Here is a 22,716-nt window from a genome sequence, read left to right as displayed (position 1 = left end):
CAGAGTTACTCTTTTCAATGTTCACGATAGTTTTATGATAACATATGCCTGTCGGTATTATTGGTAACCGCGTCGGTATGTATCATCGGTAACCGTGCCGATATATGGATTAAATCTCGGGCTGCTGGCGCGTGATAGTAGGAGGCGGCCTGAGGAGAACTACTTCTCCTCACGGCGTACGATATGGTGCTCCGTACTGTACATACGCGACTAGCAATATAAGGCGATTTTTGGCGATCGTATGGTACATATACCAAAGTGTACTAAACTATAGTTTGAGTGACTTCAAATTATAGTTTGGTACACTTTGGTATATGTACCATACGATCGCCAAAAATCGCCTATAGAAGTATTACATATATGGTAACGGTGGAACATGTGTTCACACGTACTTACTCACCATCTCACTCACACATTCGTATTTAGTTCATATTCCAGACAGAAGTGTTCTCAGTTTTGGCTCTCTTAAGCCCATTCTACATTGATCGCAAGCGCAAACGCAAGATATAGATCTCGTAGAATTGACCAATCACGCTGGTCAATCGGCTGATTTGATCAATACGATTAGTCAAGTCTACCAGACCTGTTCCTTGCGTTTGCGCTTGCGATCAATGTAGAACAGGCTTTACAGCATCCCTTCCACCGCTTCAGCATGCTGTAAGAAAACCAAAACTGAGAACACTGCCAGACGGTATTTAAATAGGAGGCGCCACTAACGCTGGTACACGCAGTTTGGTGGCCCTGTTTATGACCTTTGAATCCTTCGACTTTTGTAAACGGGGCTTTACCGCCACTTGCTATCGCCGATCGCATCGTTGACCGTCGTCTCCGCGCACAAACCAATCGCGGACAGGTGCCAACATGGCTGCCACTGTACTGCCTACTCGTCTTCTCGTGACATCGCCCTTTGTCTCATCAGCATTCGTTTAATTGACGCAAACATCGAAAAGCACCGATCAGCCGATCGAAAGAGACGGACGACGCTTTAAATGGAACAGCGAACTTCAATGGAAGAATTCAGCTAGCAAAATGTCAACCAGATCGCAACTTACGAAGGATTTAAACGGTTCGTCTCTTTTCAGCCCAAGTGTTTATGTTCACTCGCGTTGATCGGACGAACTGTCATCCGTCCTCGACTCGAGTTACTTTGATGACCGCCAATCGTGATCTCCTTATTCTTCTTTTATCACGAACTATAAATTTCGTAATTAATTACCGTGTCATTTTGTGTATTTTCTGACAAATATGTGAAAATGCAATGTTTTGCGCTAGTTTTTTCTTTGACACAATACTTAAGGCGCGTAAGGGTTACCGCTATGTGAATTATTCATTGCTTGCAGAATCGGTGAAAGCGCTACTTGGCAAACATGTGAAAATACTATTAAAAAACGTGGTGAAATTGGAAACCAAGCAAGATAAGCAGGAAAATCGTGTTCTTGTAAGTAATCCTTTTCTCTTGTTCTTCTTTTTTTCATATGTTAATTTATATTTTGTGTAACTGGATTTTTTCACACAAGGTATTTTCACCATGTCGCCTTTTTCTCCTATCGGCCAAAGTACCCACAAGAGTAAGTCTAACATTACTTTTATTTCCTTTTGTTTCACTCTCACTCGCTGTAATGCAGTGATTCAATGTGTTACTTTTTCACAGATCGACTGCCATTTTCATTACCTAGAAATAACGGCCATAGAGTCAAGAAGAGCAAATCAACTATGCTTGACTGTTGGAGACAGATTTTACAACTTTACCACCACCAGTGTAGGCGGAGACACCACGGAGGTGGATGCCATGATAGAGGCCTTACATACGGCTATTCGAAATATCTTTCCTACAGTATCACTAAAGTATGTGATATATGTTTTCCTTTGTTGATCACAAAACATTTATTGATTTGATTTTTTATATGATTCTTAATTTTGTCAGTTACATTATACGAAAAATAGAAGTAATACCAGCTAGCAGATTGCAAAGTATACGAGGAAGTGAGTTGGCAAGAAGCACAGAAGCCACACGGCATACAGGGCCGTGCGGTGGTTTTTCTACTCAATATGCGTGCATGTGTGATCTGCATGGTGTTCCGTACAGAGAGGAAGTGGCATGGGTGAGATCATCATCCCTTGAAATTATCCTACTAATGCAGACTTGTCCGATGTGAAAATCTTATTCAGAAAGATAAAAAATTTCAGGACGTTGACACGATATATCTTTCGCACGACACGAGAGAGTTGAACTTGAGAGATTTCGATCATTTAGATCAGAAGGATCTGGTACCAATTATCTCGGCCTTGGAATACAATACGTGGTTCACTAAATTAAGAGCATCCCATCTCAAGTTAAGCCATGAACCTCTAGAGAGATTGTTGCATGTTATGAGGAGATCCTTGTCCATCCAGGAGCTTTATTTAGACAATCTTGGGATTAAATGGTAATGACACGGGTGATAGTTTTATTTTTCTCACAAAAGAGTAATGCATGTTCATATAATATACAAATATTCGGTTTTAAAGGGATTTCGCTCACAAGCTGTCGTTAGCATTAATTTCTAACGCCAACACGATGCTGCAAACGATAGATCTATCACACAACACGATCGAAGACAAAGGTATATCGATGTTTAGTAATTTATAGTACGCACCGTTTTGTAATCTTCATTTACACGTTCATTAAATCTACACTCATTAGAAAGTATCTTTATTTCCTCCCCATGTTTCCCGTTATCAATCATTAATTTGTATCTTGAACAAATTTTCTTTTTATATTTTTTGTAGGAGCCTTTAGTTTGTGTGGGATAATAGCCAAGCTAATGCAAGGTGTGCAATAATCACATAATTTTATTATCCCTAGTAAATACTAATATTTAACACGCTTTTTATATCTAGTTTTTTTTTTTTTTTTATACACTACTTGTTTTACGTTTTCAGATTTCTTAATATTTGTTCTTTCGTTCTCTCTTATGTTAAATTATCTCAGACAATTGTTTCGCCGAAACAAATAATGTTGACATCTGCGATTGGAAATAAATAATTTTTATAATTTATATTTATTGATCTTGATAATATACTATTCGACATTTTTTGTGATTTTAAGGTGCCGCGCATCTGAGCGGTCCCATCGGAAAGTTGCCTAAAGGTCTACAGAAACTGAATTTGGCTCACTGTGGACTGACCGGGAAAGGTGTAGGACAAATAGCGCATGCATTAAGTTTGAACAGGACCATGCCGACTAGTTTGCGATATCTGAATCTTTCGGAGAACACCTTGAAAGACGACATCAATGTAAGTTTGCGGAAAAAAAAACAACAAGAATTATTTACTCAACTTAAATCCAGGAAGACGATCTAATTTGTATACGTACGTTGTTGCAGAATTTGTGCAATTTCTTAGCGCAACCTAATAGTTTAACTCATCTAGATCTTAGTGGTACGGACACTACTTTAGAATGTGTAAGTAATTAATTATGTATTTTCTTCCAAACATATAATTTTTATATATTCATTATAATCAAAATTTTTGAATAATTAAATATTATTAAGTTATTTTCTCTTTTGAACTTCCGTTTTTTTTTTCAGTTGTTCGGTGCATTATTACGAGGTTGTGCTACTAATCTAGTCCATCTGAATGTTGCCCGGAATTCGTTTTCGAGCAAAAAAACCAAAGAGATACCTCCGAGTTTTAAGCAATTCTTCACGGCAACTCTCTCACTCAAGTACTTAAATATATCTTCATGTAAATTACCGTTGGAGGCATTGAAACACCTACTGCTCGGTCTGGCGTGTAACGAAAGTACCGTTGGCCTAGAACTTGATATGAGTGGAAATAATTTGGGTTCCATGGGCGCCCACGTTTTGGAGTCATGCATTCACGGAGTTCGATGTATAGCATCGCTGGATATATCGGACAGCAGTGCGTAAACTGAATTATACATTAAATTTCCGATAAGTATGTCACGAGACAGTTTTTTTTTTACTAGAAAATGAAAGAAAGTTACCTTTGGAATTTTTTTTTATTTTAACAGTGCTTTCTATAAATCTGAAATTTGTTTCATGCATAAAAAAAGAAATATAAAGAGATTTATTTATTATCTTTCGTATATTCCATATGAACTCATGTTTCCGCAGACATGGACGTCGATTTGGCGCAAGTCATAACAGCTGTAGGCAAAAACAAATCGATAAAGCAATTGTACATGGGACGCAACACCGTCAGTATGAAGAGCAAGCACATAGCTGTCGTGATGGACGCTCTGGTACAAATGCTTCAGGAGGACGATTGTGTTCTCCAAGCGTTACACCTGCCTGACTCCAGATTAAAGGGTGATCTCTACAACTTGATCAATGCTCTTGGTAGCAATACATGTCTTCAAACTCTGGATATTAGTGGCAATCAAATAGGTGATCCTGGTGCGAGACTGTTGGCCAAAGCATTGCAAATCAATAATCATTTACGGACCATTATATACGATAAAAATAACATCACGTTGCAAGGTTACGCGGACATCGTTCATGCTCTAGAGAAGTATGAATACATTGCATTGGAATAACAAATATAATATAGATTAACAGATAGAGTTGTATGTGTATAATTTATATAAATTTGAGAGAGAGAGAAAGAGAACAATATTTATAACAAAGTTATCTTTTATAGGAATTGTAGTGTGCGACACATGCCGTTTCCAATCTATGATCTCCAACCTTGTATGAAAACTTCCGCGGAGAAAACGGAACAGTTGGCCAAAAAGATTCAAGATCTGTTACAAAGAAACGTCACGCCATGCAAATACAGTCACGGGCAAGCGTTTAGGTTGCAGCAAGGATTTCTGTTGAGCTCTACGCAACAAATGGTAGACAGACTTGTCGTTCAAACGCAAGATACCATTAAGGCGCTTGCAGCGGAAAGTTGTGACGCCAATAACGACATTAATTACGCCACTGGGGTTATACAAGATGCGGATAATTCTAAACAGGTACTGCGACGTAATTCAAAGATTTACGATTTTACTGGTTTGTTCAGATTTATTTATTTCGTCTTACGTTAAGAAATTTGAAATATCACGGCACAGTAGCTGAAGATAATTTATGTTTTCTAGTTACTTCCAAGATTACACGAGGTACTTCAAAGACGAGATGAAAATAATCCAATTGAGCTAAAATTACACGATATGGCAAATGAAATTCACAAAGTTGTGACAGTGTATCTTCAGGTATAAAGTTTATTAATATTCATATTGGTTGGGTTGCATGTTACTACTCAATATTTATATATTGATGTACTTAAGCCAATGGCACGCAGTGCGTTTTTTACTGGATCGCTATCTGGATTTGTCTGCTCGCTGCCGCACACTTGCAGCAGTATAAGAAATGATAAATCTCTCTCTATCTCTGGTAGAGATTTTAAAGAGACACTCGTCAATTTTGATTAATCTATTAAAATCACGATGAGTCGGCGAGGCTCTTTTTTTTTTTTCCCCCTGTAGACTTTAAAGGGAACTATTCGCTCGAATGTATTTGATCACGTGACATGAGATTGAATCCTGATTGGCTCTCGCAAAGAGCTAAAAAAATTCAATACAGCAGCAATGTGGCCAGCAGACATTCCCAGCAAGACAAAACAGAAGCACGCAAGCAATCCAATAAGCAGAAACGTGATATGTTGCTTAGTTTTATATATAATTTAATTTAAGTTAAAGTAAGCTAGTTTTATTATTTAATTTTTATTATTTAATTATTTACAAATTTATAACGATTGATGCAGGATTCCTTGGACGCAATGTTAAAGTGTGCAAATGAGCAATGCCCTACGATACTGTCGCAAACGGTGATCAGAGGCGACGAGAGCGAGCCGATCGCAGTGGAAGATGATCTTCGTAACACGTGCAAAGAAAAGAATCAAATTAATAATGAATTCATACATACCACCATTACTGAACAAGCTGGCGCGGATATTGTTAACAGAGTCAAGTAATTATAACAATTTTTTTATGTTACTTAGCGTTACTCTTTTTAAGGATTTTGTTTATTCAATTATTTTTCTTTTCAAATTAGTGAGCTCAATTTGGCAGTAGCGGCGCATATATCTGATAGAATTACGGATGAAGTAATCGAATCGTTGTCAAGAAGTTATAAAACTCTGGTAAGTTTAATAAAAAAAAAAAAAAAAGAAAAGATACAGCTTTTATCTAATATATGAAATAAAAATTTATAAAATTAATAAAATTATTTTAGATCGGTGATTGTGATAGTCGAACGAGAAGCAGTACACCAGACGTTTTACGACCTAGTGCTGGTTCGATAAGTAGCGGAAGCGTAATAGGCGTAACTAGCGCGAGTGGTGTGTCTATGACTTTACCTCCCGGCAGAGCTAGTCTTGTATCTGAAGAAGATTGTCCGCCGGAAACATGTTCATTGGCAAATTCGATTGGTCAATGCATCGATCAGTCACCAATGGTAAGAAGAAATATCAAATGATATGCACACGCATGTGTTCTTGATAAGAAACGGAATCATAAATTACTTTCATTATTTTCATGCTTACTTAGAAATTGGATTATCTTAATCTGGTAGGTAGTTAAAACAAAGATATAGTAATGTGTAATAAACAAATGTTTCATAATATAATTCATTGTATACATATCGTATTCATGATATAATTCATCGTATGACACGCAATATATATTTTTTTAATATTTAGGCAACACCACATTTGTCGAATAAACGTAAAAGTCTACATGGAAGGAAATTGAGACCTAAATCTGTAGTGGATTCAGTAGAGGGATTGTCTGCCGATGATATTCCGGATCTCTTGCCGTCGTTACCGAAAAATCAAACAGAAGGTTTGTATTGGTCACACGCCGTCGTAAATCTATCAAAAATCGCAAAACGTAATTTGTTTTTTTTTACAGCTATCTCAGAAACCGAGCATTCATTGACGGAGTCGTTGGATTCCGTCTCGGAATTGCCGAATACCGTAGGTCAGCAGTTGCAACATCTGGTCAAGTCCAGACCGCGTAGAACGAAGACGAGGGCACCTACGAGACCAATGTTAAGACCAGATCAACCGATCGACGGTCTTGCTCTTGGCGAGGGTCTCGACGTGTTTTTCCGACCTACTACACCGACTACGCCTTTGATATCGCCTACGAGTGATGACAGGTATTTTTTTACAAAGTATAATTTTCTTAAATTTAGTAGACCAGAACTCTAGTTAATATTTATCTAATATTTGTCTTGTAATTTATAGCTCTTTGCACACTTTTCCGACGGATGGCAGTCCTAATCTATCACTGACGAGTCACAAGAGCATTCCGCCGGATATGGAAAAGAAACACAGCTGCAACTCGCCGATGTTAAAAACGCTCTTAGAACCCGCTCCGCGTTCTCGGTCCAGCGACAATTTGGAGAAATTTTCTCCTCTTGTCGGTAGAAGATCTCAAGGGGATTCTCCGCTAACCGCGTCACCGCTTGCCCGAAGAAATACAACAGATAGTGCTCAGACTCACGAGAGATCCAAAGCCGAAGTCTTTACAAAAGAGATTTGCAACAACTCTGTTACGACCGACACGAGCGACGATTCTAAACGCAGCACGTTGACAAATGTATCTAGCATGAGTCCGCATGGCTCACGCGACATCGACGACTTCGGAGCGAGCACGTCAGAAAAGGATGCGGTATCGAAAGACCAGGAAAGTCGTAAGAACACTGTGAAGAAATCCACACCCGATGCAGAAAAATCATCGACGTCTGTCAAATTACGCTCAACCAATCACGATCTGAGAAGTCCCATAAATGGTGGCGGCAGCGGTGGTACAAAAAATACATCCGATTCAGCCAAATCTCCTATATTGAAGCCGTTAATAAAGAGTGGCGGATCCACAAGCGACGGAAAGAGCAATGGCGCACTTTTGAAGAATAAGCCCATCCCGCCAGCGACAGCACCTAAACCGCGACCATGGAGCATGGCTACCGATCGAAAATCTGGTACATTTTGCATATTCGAATATAAAAAATAAAAACAAAGTAACACAACAGTTTGTATCTTAAATAAATATTAAATTGTCGGTTTTATTTAATTTATAGGGGAATTTAGTTTGTTGAGCGACGGCTCTAGTCCGAACACTTCGGCTGGCAATACACCTGATTCCGGAGACGCTCTCGATGAGTCAACCGACAGCGGCGTCAGCGGACCAGCTTCCCTGCCGCCGACGTTATCAGCGAGCAGCACCGCGAGCTCGTTGAGTAACACGAGCGTGGAAAAGAGATCGGTGAGAGAATTAGCTGCGAGCTTGAATAAGAGCAAAGCGGACAGAAAGGAAAATGGTAAGTGGCGTCCGATGAATCGACTGCCGATTTTTTTTCTGTATCGCATGGTTGAGTTTTTAACGATTAATCGTACATTGTTTTATTCACGCATCATCTGAACGCGCATCCTTGTCCTTCTTTGTAAAGCGCTAAAACAAACACGCATGTCAACCCTTTTATTCGCAAACCTCGCCTATTTATTTTAGAGCATACCGCACCCTCAGCATGGCGATCGCTGCTTCAACGTTCAGTCGACCGAACAGAGCCCAAGGTATTTTGTGATATATATTTTATTTATTTGTTTCCTTAAATACACAATCCTGTGGTTTTTTGTTTTTAATTTTGAATAACCGCTCGTAGTGCCATGTTACTGCCCATGTCGTTGACCGTCGAGGTAGACAAAACGCAATCTTATATTAACGAGTAATGCGATATATAATTTACATATTATTTAGAAAACAATTAATAACGAATATAGATAATTTATATGTGATTATTTTATTAATATGAATCACTGAAGTGATCACAAAAAATTATTTGTAACATAATTTATTAATTCTAAACTTATACATATATGTATTATCGTACAAACAAAGAACGTGTAACAAATGTAATATAAATTTGCCGCATTGTTGGCGTTGCAGGTAACGGAAACCCAGAAAATGGTTGAAGAAAATCGTCCCAGCTTTAAACTTCGTCGCACATCATTTTTGCGCGATTCAAACTTTAACTACAACAATAACGATGTAGTTGACGTTTGATCCGATTAATCATAGCGATCGCGGCGTACGTTGCAAACAAAATATATCTTCCTCCGTATGCTGACACACCGACTGTTTGGCACACGAGATAACAATACTTCTTTGTGCCATAAAAGAAATCTCACTGTGTATATAATAATATATATATATAAAGAAATATATGTATCGACCGGTTTTAACATTTTAGAGACAGGGTACTGAAAGTTTTTACGGCAATTAAAGTACTAATCAGTTGTTAAGATGACATTAGAGAATTTTATACTAGTTTTATATAACGTTTTGCGTTTTTGCGCACAGCTACATTTCGACTTACAATTAGTCGTTTACTCACATTTACACGTATTATTCATGCAAACGCCTTATTCATATATTTCACACATAACTGAGACCAATTATGTTTTAGTCTCTCGAAAATGTTTACTAAAAATATTTAAACTTCCAACAAAGTCACGTTTTATTTGTCAGATTTTTAGCAAGCAATAACGTTATTTTTGTTGCGTGAAGATATTAGCAAAAGTATTCTTATTCGACGATATATATATATATATATTATATATATATTCCAATTTTTACATATTTATACATTATCGTGTTTCTTTATGCATTTTAATAGCGCAAATTCTAGACTCTCTTGTTCAGAATAGACAAGAGTTACACATCACAGTTTTAGCAAAATGAACTGAATCAGCTTCATTTTAAATGGAAAATTGTTCACGAACAGTGGCAACTAAAATAGAGTAATATACATTTTGCGTAAAGAAAGGATAGGTGTCTTCCACGATCATGCAGAAAACTTATTAGTTAAGTGATACATTCATGCACATTTTTGTTATTCGAGCAATTAATGTACATTCTAATATTTGTTACCTGCGGCTCTTTTTTAATCTGTGATTTATTCATAAAAATATTTACACACAAGATTTAATAATATTAGCTAAAATTTCTAAGGCAGCAATATGTTTCACATCTACATATATCCAATAACAAACAAATGAGTTTTTGTAATTTTTATTCAGTAAATTCTCAGTGGCAGCTATTATTATAGTTTATTACTTGTCAAAGTATAGGGGTGAGATAACTGTCTCACTGGAATTGATAAATCGTATAAAGTGAGAAAAACTCTTTGGCAGATGAATTGATTCGATCACACTTACACGCGTTAGTTTTTATGTCGATTATTTTTTGAGAAATATTTCTCAAAAGTCTTTCAAACAAGTTTATATACACTTTTTGTGAAAAATTAACTTAACTCTTATAAGGCAATAATATACAATTGTAAGCATAGAAAATTTGAAAAATATTTAATATTATATTTCTACGCAAGCACATGTTTGTGTGCGCTCACACATGCGTGTTTTTAATTCTCTTATAAATATATATTATTATCGGAAAATATAAAAAGCACTCTAGATATATCTCGTCGTGTTCAATTTGAATAAAACTAACATATACAAAATTATTTCTTAAAATATTTCATGCTGCGCAATCTTTTAGAGAACAATTGTTTGATAATAAAACAGAAACTATATTATTTACAAGTGCAAGAGAGTTAAATCGATAAAGTTTATATAATCTCATATTGAAAAACTTTGGTCTCTATATAGCGACAAACGCGTGTATATACATTATATATATATATATGTAAAAAAAAAGACTCATGTATAGGTAAAATATATAATCCGTAGGAAATTTGCCATTCTTATGATCAAGGAAAAGGCGAGACGTTCAAATTTCGAAACATCTGAACGTCTTATATGTGAATTTTTTACCGTTTAGCTTTATCATAACAATATCGATACCAATTCCTTATGCAGGTAACATACAGACAGGTGCGTTAATGTCTTTGACAAATGAAGTTGCGCTTTTCATTGTTAAGATATTATTGAGGCATTATTGGTGCAACTTCATGCGTGAAGACATGAAATGTCCCCCTGCCTGTACATAGTACATAAGACATGTGATCGTTGCATTTTATCACGATATTATTAAATATTAACACAGCGTGAGCATTCTTCCTCTCTAACGTTGAAGCGAAATATTGAGCGCAGAGTATTAAAGCATTTGTGTTACTAAAATCTGTGTGCGTGTGAATGTGTGCGCGTGTGTATGGATATGCGCGCTATGTACTGCAAGCATATATGTACTAATAAGCGTAAAAATGCGATCGTCTAACATATGCAAAATATATGAAACAGCCATATATTCACGTATATTATGCGAATCTACATAAGAAGTCTTCAAACACAGCCGTTGGTCCTAAAAAAATAAGGCATTTCTCTTAACTATATATATGTGTGTATGTATATATATACATATATATATGTGTATATATATTATATATATATATATATATAATATATTATATATATACATATATATAATATATTATATATATACATATTATATACATAGTATATACATATATATATGTTAGCGTCAAAACCCGAAGTCCCGTCAGTTTTAGGATTGACTGGTCAATGCCCGAAAAATCTAACCTAACCCTAACCTTTTTTTCGGGTATTGACCAGTCAATCCTAAAACTGCCGGGACTCCGAGTTTTGACGCTAACATATATATATGAATCATATAAGAAAAGACGCGTTTTTGCTAAACTTGTATGGTCTACTTAGATTATAATCGTAAAGAACGTGTCGTTATTGATACTTAATCGATCCAACTCGAGAGAAATAGCGTTACTTATAATATATATAAAAGCATCTTTATACAATACTAATTTTAGGCACATGTTTTTCGACGATTTACTCGGGACTTTTGTCTTAGAGCAGAAATGCTGATATTCTTAAATGCACAGTCGTGTGTACCCGACTAAAAACTTACACATATATAAACTTACATACATTTACAACATTAGAAGTGATTTTTATATGCAACATATGTTATGCGATGCGCGTGATAAGTATTTTATTGATTGTAAAGAAAAAAAACATAAATAATGTGCGTATTCGGAAAGAAGATTGACGTTACCGCGAGTGTTAAAATGAACTCTGCGTATTCCTGTGTGCCAAGGTGTTTACAAAACAATCACTCACTTTTTTATAAAACGCAACATAATACACAAAAAGAGACTCAAAAAAAAATTTATTACGTTTCATTTTTGAACTATTTATCGTCTGTAGCACCGTTTATATATAAATTTGTGACATTTGACATTGCGCGTCGTTTATATATATAAAATTGTGACATTTGTTTGCGCGCGTATCCGTAAATACATAAACATAATTTAATAATAGATTGTAAATAAAATGTTAGAGTTAGGAAATTTCCCGTTTTATTACACATTATTGGGGTTACATCACATGGAATTGTGTATATGTGTGTATATATAAATTATATGCACATGTATAGATACAAAAAGAGATTTAAAACTGCGTATGAGTGACATGTGTGTATGCATGTGGTTATAGCGATAAGATATATACATATATATAGATATATAATATATAGTACATTTAAATCTACAATATATACATTCCTGTGTATACATACATATTATATGTATACATATAGTATATATATATATACATATATGTACTATGCAAAAATATGCAAGATAAGTATATACTGAAGTATATTAATATTTAAAAAAATTGTTACGACACGTTTGAAACACAGTCGGATAATTAACGACGTAACATTTTTGCGAACTGTTTGGTAGTCGGCTTATAGAGGCGCGAATATAACCTGTTAACAACAAATAAAAATAAAGACTCGTATCCACATGCAGGAAAACGTGACTTTTGTGTCCTCCGACTTTTTGACTCATTAATCTGAAAAAAATAGTGCAAACCTCTCTCAATGATCTGCCACTGACAAGATGTCCTGCGATAATTTGTACACACACACATACGTCACATGGATGGAACTGGAATGGGACTGTCAGCTGCTGCCATCAGCTGTAACTGCGATACGAGCGGTGAAAAAGAGCTAGATGCTATCCCGTATTCGCGTGGAATGGCAGGTTGTGCGCTCGATGACGCGTGATGATCGCATAATCGGCGTACCGTATTCACGTGGACATCACTAGGTTTTCCGAACAAAAAAAAAGCGCGAAAATGACACGTACAAAAACAGAGAAAAACGGGAACGGCGGCAAGTGCGAGGTTAGCGTGTGGACACGTGCGATCACAGCGAATTCCGAATGGCCGGACAAGGTAAATATAACCTCGAACATCGTTTGACATGTTTTCTATTTTTCTTTTTTTTTTTTAATATTCGGTATTGCAGGAAGAATTTCTTGACGTAATATATTGGGCGAGACAAGCGATCGGTATTATCGTTGGAATAGGATGGGGCCTTATACCTTTAAAAGGTTTTCTAGCTCTATTATTGTAAGTAGCAACAATTGTGTGTGTGTGTGCTTTTCTCTTTCTCCTGTATTTTGCACGAAGAAGAGAAATATATGACACACATATCCCTTAAGGCGCTTAAATAAATATACGTTTTCTTTTTTTTCTTCATTGGTTATACTTGATATATCTCTTAATTTGGACAGTCAAAATTGTCTAATTACGTCATGATTTTTGTGTTTTAGATTTGTAATAGTCAATGCAGGAATTACGTATTTATACTTTAGTAGTTTCCAACAGATAGACGAGGAAGAATACGGTGGTATGTGGGAGTTGACAAAAGAAGGATTTATGACTTCTTTTGCTGGATTTTTGGTAAGAGTCAGAGATCGCAAAGAAATAATTAAATGTTGTTTTATTAAGTATATATTATTATTTTGTATTAATAGGTAACTTGGATTATCATATATTCTGGATTGCATTTTGACTGATTTATAATACAAAACGTGGGTATAAAAGAGCAACAGCTTTTCACACATGAATTGTTGCTGCTGCCAAATGTATCATACATATGTGCAATAGGTATCCAGTCTCCTTCCATATCAGTCCCATGCAATAGGTAATCACACAATGTTATCGTCATTGATTCTTATATATTGTTATATACAATATGATGTATCCATAAAGATCTTCTTACCTTCTCAAGCTGTGTATTTCAATCCTAACTAATCATCAACACGAAGTTTTACATGCATATGCAATTCTGTTTTCAATCGACAATTATACAAAGGGTTATTTGCAATTCAAAATGCAAAGCATTTCCGACTGCATGTAAAATACATTTATACAAAAATATTGCGTACTCTTTATAAACTATAATGACGAAGTAAATTTATATCTTCGTTACTTCTAACCAATCATCAAACGCTTTCGTCCTCGTGCCTGCACCTGCCTGTACTTCGCGACCACTTGTTCACACTGACTTTTGCTCTGATAATGACGTTGATAATGATCAAAGATATGGTGAAACAATCTTGGCGCTTCGGAATGCGCGCTGAGCAACGATCGCTCGAGCACGTACAGATCGACCGCTTTGTCCTCCACTGTGGAATCCACTCGGGCCAGACCGAAGTCGATCATTACGAATTGGTTTGCGGCTAGAAAATACGAGATTGCGATAAAGCAGAAAAAAAAAAACCAGAAATGAAACGTGTCTAGAACGATCAGGAGTGTCGCGATATTCTGAACACAGCAAACGTCCTACCATCAAGATTGATATTTGACGCGAAACGACACTGTGCTGATACAACAATCCATCATCAAACGACATGATAAAAGCTCGTTTTCACTCGCAACATTTACTACTGTATCATCAGTTTATTGTGTTCGAAACATGCTATGTCGAGTAAGATATCCATACTCGTTACCTTCGCTATGGTCGTTACAAGGCAGTATCTTCCAGTCATTCTTGATCAGTACATTCGACGTGGTAAGATCACCGTGGATAATGTTCCGCGAGTGCAGTTTAGCTACGAGCGAGCCCAATCCGCACCCTATGAATTCCAACAGATCAAGTGTGTCCGTCTTTTCCGAGATACTCTTGTCGATGAAATCTTTCAGCACCATGGCGTTTTCCACGTATTGCATATAGATACTGCGTCGCTCCAAGTCTACGAGATACAAGGCTGGCGTCGCTATTCCTTCGGCACAAAGAAGAATAAAGATGCGAATCCGCGCGATAACCAATCATGCGCTATCGGATAACGTTCGCGAACGCGATTTTTTTTTTTTTTTTTTTTTTTTTTTTTTTTTTTTTTTTTTTTTTTTTTTTTTTTTTTACCTGCGGATTTTTGACTTGGTTAGGTGGCGTGCGTGAGCACAGACATGGTTGTGAGAACGTGCGATATAATAGAGAATTAGCTAGACAAAGAGAATAGGAAAGTTAATGAAAGTAGCAGAAATAAATGTGGAAGTTAAAGAAATAGGAGGAGAAATAAAGGCAAGGTGATCGGATAGAAGAGGGAGGAGAAAACTGGAAGGAAAGGAAGGCGGGAGATAAGAGGTTATGGCGGCAAAAGGTGGCTATAGGAGAGAGAGGAAATGTGCGAGAAAAGCGTAGCAAGTGCAGAGAGTGCAGTAGGCAGAAGTACGAACAGCTTCGTAGGTTCTACGTCGGAAAGAAGCGTGGACAGGTTAAGCGTAAGGGAGATAAACAAAATAAAGAGTATTATTTCCGACAAAGAAAAAGATAAAGAAAAAGAGGAAAGACAATCAAGAAATGGAGACAATGGAGAGATATACAGAGAGAAATGGAGGCAGGAAAACGGAGAGAGGAAGAAGTCAAGGAGCTGGAGGATAAGGAGATTAAAGAGGAGGAGAACTAGAAGGTGGCCAAGAAGAGGAAACTAAGGAAAGAAAACAGAGGAAAGCAAAATCGAGGTACGCTGCAAAGGCAAGAAGTAAAGAGATATGCAGAGAGAAATGGAGGCAGGAAAACGGAGAGAGGAAAAAGTCAAGAAGCTGGAGAAGAGAACTAGAAGGAGGCCAAGAAGAGGAAACGAAGGAAGGAAAACAGAGGAAAGCAAAATCGAGGCACGCTACAAAGGCAAGAAGCAAATGAGGAGCAAAGGAAGGTACAAGGGCAGGAGTAAAGAAAGAATGGAAAGAAAGCCGCTGGAAGATAGCAGAAACAGGTTATGAAGAAGAGACACTACATGTAAGGAAGGAGGACGAGGAAGGAAGTCTAAACATCGTAATATATGATGTATGTGTAATGTATGTAGTAAATGAAATCAAATGAAATGTAATGCAATGTAATGTAAGGTAAAAAGTAATGTAATGTGATGTAATGAGTCTAGTAGTCTAGTTAGAGCAGGAAGGTAACAAAGATAACAGGCGTTCGCAAAAATGAGATATAATAGGATAAGATGTATGTAACAAGAAAATTGCAAGAAAATTGTAAGAAATGTAACCAAGTCCCCTTCGAAGCCGAGAGGTATGAAGGTATAATAAATAACTTACCTGCGGATTTCGCTCGAATAATGGCGCGGGCCTCGGCTTTGATGCGATCCTTGGTGAGGCGAGCGTCCAGATCCGGATGGCGGTAATTCTTCACGAATCTTTCCTTCACCAGGGTCGCCTTCCCCAAGTAAATTGTTTTGTACAGACGCGCCTCCGCACCTTGCGCTATTATCTCCATATCTTTCATCTCAGCTGCAGGATACACGCGCGAGTCAAAATAAATAAATAAATAAATATATATATAAGCATATAAAATATTAAAAATGTTTTATTTAACTAATCTATTATCTAATCTATTATTAACAATTAATAATTATTTCTTGTTAAAAGAAGATAAATGAAGTAGTTTATAAGATTCTGAATCTCGAAAAAATTTATTTGAACGCGAAATGTCCTGTGTTGCAGTAAACTGCAAGTGTTTTACAAATATTACTACTTCTGCAAATGTCGACGATAAAACAAACTCGCGAACTCTCAATTCTAGATTTGGGCAATGAAGAAAGAGGCTCCTCTCGTATATAGGCCGAAACTGAAATCCCGAATTATCGCGAACGCGTTGCAAAATAGCGTGTCTAAATAGACGCAAATATTGTCACTGCGTGTGTGCTGGATCTTGAAAAACATATGATGTGCTCGCTGTAATTACAGTAGTTGTGATAAAGCGAGGCGAAAATGAAACAGGAGTTTCGGCGAACGCGGCACACGCGCGTGTACTTTCGAAATATAATCTAAGCGCGCGAACACAACAACAGTGGATTTGCGTTGTATAAAACGGGAGTTTTTTTTTTTTGCTACTCGTGCGAACAGACACGACGACAGGATCATGCGAGCGAGCGAGTCAAAACCTCAAGGATATAAACCACCAAAAGAGACATGCGGGATCGCAACTTGCGCGAGCCAAGATCAGCAGGTGAAAACGTTTAAGGGCGAGGGTGAGGGTGGCGAAGAGGGTAAAATGCTCGGGAGAGCGCGGCTGCTAGCGCTAGCGAGGCGAGACGAGGGCGAAACGGCGAATCGATCGTTACCCGCAAGCGTCCTGCGCGCTAATCGCTATCCCGGTGCTAGTATTCGCTCGTACTCTGTTCCCGTCGGTCTCTTTTTCATACTACTCGCTATCTCGTCGTCTGCTATTGTGCGACGAGTTTTTTCTTTCTACGTGCGAGTGGCAAACTTTTCATCGCGCGCTCAAAAAGTCAAGGTGCGAACATGAGGGACGAGGTGAAGATGGACGCGAATCGGTTGATCGCCGAAGTCTACAAGCGGCCGGCGCTCTGGAACCAGAGACACATCTCTTATCACAATCGCGAGGTGACCAACCGTGTCTGGATGGAGATCGCGCAAATATTCAATCTTCCCAGTACGTGTGTACCTTTTTCTTGCGAATTTATTTTACGATACACGTAAAGAGTGTTAAATCGCATGTTTCGATCGATCACTCACTCACTCGCTCGCTCGCTCGCTCGCACGACACAACAAGGCGCGCCGTGACGCAACGCAACGCAACGCGCCGCGCGTCCTTCGCCCATGCGTCGACTGTTCGCGCGACTATTTTCTTTCCGACGCACAGAGAGACATGGGCGACACGTGTCGAGTAGACTCGCTGAAAAAATTTTTACGCTCAATCTAGCAGCGACTCGGCAAAAAAAAATGAGTATGTTCATTCATCGATGATTCGTTAAAATCTCTCTCATATGAAATTTTAATTAGCTCAGTTAAAAAATAAATTATATAATTTAAAGCTCTTATACCTAGTTAAAAAAAAATATATAGACAACAGAAATCTATACAGTACATAATTTATTGTTAATAACAATAAACACATATAATTTAATTGTATTATCTTAAACACAACACATGTACACGATCTTTTTTCAATACAACACGCGCGTCTAACCTAACCTAACCTTACTTTTTGTAACCTTACGGTTTGTTGTTACATATTGATGCATAGTTTTTTTTCGCGTCGATATAGTAAATAAATCACCTCACCTACAATATTTTTTATATAAAAGTCGCGAACACTTGCTATTGTTGTTCTTTGATTGTGAATCTCGACTCAAAATTCGAACCGCGAACAGGCACGAACGGCACAAGTCGTTCATTCGGGATCGCATGCGCAAAAAGTGCGAAAATTGCGCATCGACGCGCGCGTTTGCAAGTGCACTTATCTCGCGCGCGTAACGTGTAGGTATCTTCAGAAGAAATAACATTATAATTAAGGATTAGAAATCTTTTCATTATATTATCAACTAAAGATTTCTTTGATGTCCAATCAATTAAGAGAAACACAAGTTACACGAAACTAAAAACATAGATGCTAATACGTTAAAAAAAAACTTGTAGAACCGGTTGTGTTCCATCTTCAAATAAGATATCGGATAATATCTATTTAATGATTAAAACTCCGATTTGCGTTGTTCCACGTGTCGGTAAAATTTACTTATCTGGTAAATGATCAGAAACCAAAAGATAAATTGCACTTTCAGTACCGTATAAGTCATATATATATATATATAAAACAGATAAATTCGTGTAGAAATAGAAAACAATAGGAGATGCACTAGATTCCTATGGATTAGAACCTGTCGAGTAAGCTGAGATTTGTTGGAAGGTGGAACACAACCGTGATGTAAAAAATACAAAAAATATTTAACAGAACAATGGCTCTTAGAAGCAGACACAGATGTAGAGGTGCAAATTTTAACTTTGTTTATTATAAAAGTAAAAGTAGAACGTTGCTTCTAAGAGCCATTGTTCTGTTAAATATTTTTTAAATTGTTGAAGCTTTACACACATCAAAATTATGTAAAAAAATACAAATTATCATTTACTTCATATATTCTACTCATACTTCTCAAAATCTAATGTAATGATATAAAAAGAAAACAATTCGAACACATTTAGAATTGATAACAATACGAATAAAACTTACAACCAAGTCGTTAAAATAACTATAATCCACAAGTAAGTAAAAGTCCGAAACATTTAATTAATCAATAACAACACATTAATTTATTAACAATCTAAAGAGACTAAAAAATACTGCATTTTTCTTTTTCTGTATCTGCAAAGCGATCTCTCCGTTCAAAATTTGCAGAGCCGATGCTGAAGGCAAAGTGGAAGGGTTTGCGCGACACGTTCCGCGCCGAACTAAAGAAAGACCAGGTGTATCGCAAGAGCAAGTATCACCGGAACCGGCCAGTATGGATTCATTTCAAAAGCCTGCAGTTTCTGAAGGAACAGATGCTGCCGCGGCCGCCTATCTGGGAGCGCAATATCGCCAAGACGGAGGATGAGCTGCAACCGAACGAGAGTGACGCCGAGAATGGCATTGCGACTTCCGGTATCGACGGCGGTCTCGATGATCGTGACGCGATCGCCGATCACTTGTTGGCGATGGCTGGCGAAGGTAACCATCATCATCAGCTCAAGATGGACGGCAGTGAAGGCCGGCGTGGCGCGGTGGATGTGAAACGCGAACCCGTCGAGACTTTTGACAATCTAGAGTTGCAGGGCGTCACCGACAATTTGGCGGATAACGAAATGATGCTGCAGAACATCTCGCCCGAACAGGTTTTAATGAGCGACAACGACACCCTAACCGGCGTTGACCCGCTTGAAGGCAATCGCTTCGACGATAACTATTACTTCCTAATGAGCCTGCTGCCGCACATCAGAACTCTCCCAGCCGATCGCAGGATGCTGCTCAGGATGCAGATGCAAGAACTCGTCTACAAGGAAGTCTACAAGAAAACCGCCGACGGCGAGCAAACGTACAAAACTTAAAAATTGTAGCTTATATTCGACATTGTATTATTCTTAATTTATTTTGCGCAAGTCTGTCGATCTAACAATAAGTTACGCAAAGATCTGTGAAAAAAAAAAAAGATAAAAGACAGGTAACAAAACACAGACGACAGACCTTTTCCTTTGTATATTCGATCAGTATATTTCAGTTCTCGAGTAATCTCTCGTCTCTTTCCGAAACAGACTTTAGAAAGTCGAGAAGAGATTCTTTCTGGAAAATAATTAGTACACACACATTTCGTCACACGAACTAACTTTAAACTCGTTGTATGATACAACGTGGCGGAAAAGTGTCTCGCGCACCTATACGCGTGTAAAAAGTCAAGCCAAGTTTCTTCCAGGTCAGCAACACGCAGGTTAGCGCGGTAACTACGCAGTGCTAACCGCGCAAATGAGTGACTCCGCTGTCACGGCGATACGGTTGAGCAACACTGGTGCTTTCTCGTACCTGCAGGTACAACCGTCACGCACACCTACGCGCCTCGGCAAGTCAGTGTCTGTACGCGGTGACACGTTCACACACACACACACACACACACCGTATAACACTGGTGCACAGGTTTTGTGAAGTCGCTCGACGAAGTGCGCAAGCGCGCTCACCATCCCTCCAATCGGATCCAATCGCGTTTCCTTCGCTTTCGCGTTCTCGCGAGACTACACGTTCGTGTCTGTGTTCAGTTCGCCGTCCACTGATCGCACCGTTACACCTCTATTCGGGTGCATATTTCGGGAAGACGTTTTCGGTGCGAACTACCTGTCGGTTCCGATATAAATCTTTTATCTCTCTTTCTTCGTTTGAATTACCTTCACGTTACGTTGTTGGTCGCGTTGTGTCGCGTCGTCGACTTTTTTTATCACGCGGCACAGGTGTTAGAGTTATATACACACAGAGGAATACCTTTGATACTTGTACCCATAATACGCTGGCTACATTCTCATGACATGAACGTCTTCGCAGTAATTGTGCTGCGTTCGGTGTTGTAAAGGTGAGTTAATCCTAAGGAATTTCACCTGAGCGCTTCTCCGCGAACGACCACTTTCGGAAGATTTAGGGCGACGCGCGCGCGTCGTAAAACTGCCGAGAAAATTTCTTTGGTTAGTTTCTCGGATTTATGATTTGCGTCTTTAAAAAAAAAAAAAAAAAAAAAAACGTCGAGTCTCCGAGTTTGCGAGAGTGCATATTTTTCTAATTAAGCGTTGTAGCAAAACAGCACACTAATGACTAATAATTTTTCATCTGTATATTGCGCGAGTCACCAAAGAACGGCACAAAAAAGTGTTCAATTGTTGCAAAGATTATTGACGCTTGAAAGATATTCTTGTAAAAGTAAAAAGATGAGCGTCCAATTGAAAAAGTAAAAGCACATGTATAGATGTAAATTTAATCGCTTATTGACTGAGCGATTTTATCTGGTCAGAAATTCGCACCAGAGGACGGGGACGCTCCGGGATGATTGAAATGTCGAAAACTCGCGCGCGCGCGCGCGCACGCACGCATTAAATATATTCCCGCTTTTGAGTCCGCTCTAAATAGACTGGACTGGAATCCAGTCGGCTCGCCGTGATTCGAAACGCATCTACGCATTCCGTTCCGAGTGACAAGTGCCTGGAGACCGAAACGTTGTGGCCGGTCCTCTCCCGGCGCGTGCTTCGGTAAACAGCCCGACCGTGGCTCGTAAATAAAGACTTTAAGAAGCGAGATTAGCACGGTTTGTGAAAGGACGAGATCTCTTTCTCTGTCTCTCTCTCTCTCTTTCTCTCTCTCGCGCGCGTCTTCGTGTCAGCTGTGTAAAAATGCGAACCGCGAAGAAAAAGATGACGATTAACCTTCCGAGCGTTAAAAAAAATATGCCGAAGCTTTGTAAAGAATTTTATTGTCTCTGACAGTTTTTTTTTTTTTTTAATAATTTATACGTAAAAACTTAACATTGAATAACAATAGATTACAGCAGACTGAATAGAATAAATAAATTGTAGGATTTTGTTGCAAGCTACTTTTGTAAGTTTGAAAATGTAATATAATTTCGTTGTACCATAATCGAGCATTTAAGTGTGTCAAGCAAAACCGAATGAAAATTTAAAGGATTAAGTTACACTCAAGTGATCATTCAGCCATACATTTAAAAACGCTGAATTTCTTATTGCGAAGTGAGCGTAAAACTTCGAATTTTTTTTTTGTGGTACGTTCTAGGGTTAATTTGTTCTTGCGTCAGAGCTATCAACTTGAAAGTCACGAAACACAACCATTGTACATAGAGATTGACGAGATTTAATATTTATGCGAGGTTTAAAGAGTGAATTGTGTACATATAGAGCGCAATTACTGGTTCCTAGTCAGTAACTCGATATACTTGAATATTTATTTGACACTTCAGCCTATATGGCCAAGAAGGGGACTTGGTTACAAAAAGTCTAATCACACACATCCTTCCATACGATCCATACCTTATATAACACTATATAACACTTATTTCACGCTTATTTACATTTGCTTTACAAATCCTTTACATTATCTTCACTCCCATT

General features: G+C 37.9%; 4 protein-coding genes across 12 annotated transcripts; 3 read left to right on the top strand and 1 right to left on the bottom strand.

The window, feature by feature from the left end:
• The first annotated feature begins 802 nt into the window (after positions 1 to 802).
• On the top strand, positions 803 to 11,371 carry LOC109862465 (F-actin-uncapping protein LRRC16A). 5 transcript variants are annotated; one of them, XM_020442531.1, is made up of 24 exons: positions 803 to 1,066; positions 1,341 to 1,438; positions 1,518 to 1,568; positions 1,652 to 1,845; positions 1,925 to 2,102; positions 2,188 to 2,426; positions 2,509 to 2,603; positions 2,770 to 2,811; positions 3,089 to 3,276; positions 3,366 to 3,443; positions 3,570 to 3,903; positions 4,119 to 4,515; positions 4,645 to 4,963; positions 5,087 to 5,200; positions 5,752 to 5,957; positions 6,042 to 6,129; positions 6,222 to 6,443; positions 6,536 to 6,556; positions 6,688 to 6,829; positions 6,899 to 7,148; positions 7,237 to 7,973; positions 8,073 to 8,312; positions 8,501 to 8,565; positions 8,939 to 11,370. In XM_020442531.1, exons 1-24 carry the CDS (start codon positions 1,030 to 1,032, stop codon positions 9,053 to 9,055), a joined length of 4,452 nt encoding a protein of 1,483 aa, XP_020298120.1. In that variant the 5' UTR covers positions 803 to 1,029; the 3' UTR covers positions 9,056 to 11,370. The 5 variants fall into 5 exon arrangements, with proteins under 5 accessions (XP_020298120.1, XP_020298118.1, XP_020298122.1 ...); XM_020442529.1 differs by having other exon boundaries at positions 6,688 to 7,148; positions 8,939 to 11,371; XM_020442533.1 differs by lacking the exon at positions 6,536 to 6,556.
• A 1,632-nt stretch (positions 11,372 to 13,003) lies between these two features.
• LOC109862464 (uncharacterized protein C20orf24 homolog) lies at positions 13,004 to 14,067 on the top strand. Its single transcript, XM_020442528.1, has 4 exons — positions 13,004 to 13,227; positions 13,301 to 13,404; positions 13,608 to 13,737; positions 13,812 to 14,067. The coding sequence occupies exons 1-4, from the start codon at positions 13,129 to 13,131 to the stop codon at positions 13,851 to 13,853; spliced, it is 375 nt and encodes a 124-aa protein (XP_020298117.1). The 5' UTR covers positions 13,004 to 13,128; the 3' UTR covers positions 13,854 to 14,067.
• LOC109862462 (EKC/KEOPS complex subunit bud32) lies at positions 13,811 to 20,748 on the bottom strand. 5 transcript variants are annotated; one of them, XM_020442525.1, is made up of 4 exons: positions 20,306 to 20,748; positions 16,384 to 16,575; positions 14,790 to 15,062; positions 13,811 to 14,519 (listed from the first exon to the last, which is right to left on the bottom strand). In XM_020442525.1, exons 2-4 carry the CDS (start codon positions 16,568 to 16,570, stop codon positions 14,272 to 14,274), a joined length of 708 nt encoding a protein of 235 aa, XP_020298114.1. In that variant the 5' UTR covers positions 16,571 to 16,575; positions 20,306 to 20,748; the 3' UTR covers positions 13,811 to 14,271. The 5 variants fall into 5 exon arrangements, with proteins under 5 accessions (XP_020298114.1, XP_020298115.1, XP_020298113.1 ...); XM_020442526.1 differs by lacking the exon at positions 20,306 to 20,748 and adding an exon at positions 18,373 to 19,163; XM_020442524.1 differs by lacking the exon at positions 20,306 to 20,748 and adding an exon at positions 18,293 to 18,347.
• On the top strand, positions 17,574 to 20,270 carry LOC109862461. The gene is made up of 2 exons (XM_020442522.1): positions 17,574 to 17,740; positions 19,481 to 20,270. The coding sequence occupies exons 1-2, from the start codon at positions 17,590 to 17,592 to the stop codon at positions 20,167 to 20,169; spliced, it is 840 nt and encodes a 279-aa protein (XP_020298111.1). The 5' UTR covers positions 17,574 to 17,589; the 3' UTR covers positions 20,170 to 20,270.
• Positions 20,749 to 22,716: the final 1,968 nt, after the last annotated feature.

Source organism: Pseudomyrmex gracilis, unplaced genomic scaffold (genome assembly GCF_002006095.1).
Source record: "Pseudomyrmex gracilis isolate BER0280 unplaced genomic scaffold, ASM200609v1 scaffold_1820, whole genome shotgun sequence".
In the NCBI taxonomy this organism is placed as follows: Eukaryota; Metazoa; Arthropoda; class Insecta; order Hymenoptera; family Formicidae; genus Pseudomyrmex; species Pseudomyrmex gracilis.
This window is presented reverse-complemented; position numbering and strand designations above follow the sequence as displayed.

Coding starts and splice junctions, on each gene's coding strand:
- LOC109862465 (XM_020442529.1), top strand. CDS start 1,030: ATGTCAACCAGATCGCAACTTACGAAGGATTTAAACG. Junction 1,439..1,517: donor AGCAGGAAAATCGTGTTCTT/GTAAGTAATCCT, acceptor TTTTCACACAAG/GTATTTTCACCATGTCGCCT. Junction 3,904..4,118: donor GCTGGATATATCGGACAGCA/GTGCGTAAACTG, acceptor ATGTTTCCGCAG/ACATGGACGTCGATTTGGCG.
- LOC109862464 (XM_020442528.1), top strand. CDS start 13,129: ATGACACGTACAAAAACAGAGAAAAACGGGAACGGCGGCAAGTGCGAG. Junction 13,228..13,300: donor ATTCCGAATGGCCGGACAAG/GTAAATATAACC, acceptor TCGGTATTGCAG/GAAGAATTTCTTGACGTAAT. Junction 13,738..13,811: donor CTTCTTTTGCTGGATTTTTG/GTAAGAGTCAGA, acceptor TTGTATTAATAG/GTAACTTGGATTATCATATA.
- LOC109862461 (XM_020442522.1), top strand. CDS start 17,590: ATGAGGGACGAGGTGAAGATGGACGCGAATCGGTTGATCGCCGAAGTC. Junction 17,741..19,480: donor GCAAATATTCAATCTTCCCA/GTACGTGTGTAC, acceptor CAAAATTTGCAG/AGCCGATGCTGAAGGCAAAG.
- LOC109862462 (XM_020442523.1), bottom strand. CDS start 17,804: ATGCGATTTAACACTCTTTACGTGTATCGTAAAATAAATTCGCAAGAA. Junction 16,576..17,752: donor AATAAATTCGCAAGAAAAAG/GTACACACGTAC, acceptor TGTATCCTGCAG/CTGAGATGAAAGATATGGAG. Junction 15,063..16,383: donor TATTCGAGCGAAATCCGCAG/GTAAGTTATTTA, acceptor TTTGTGCCGAAG/GAATAGCGACGCCAGCCTTG.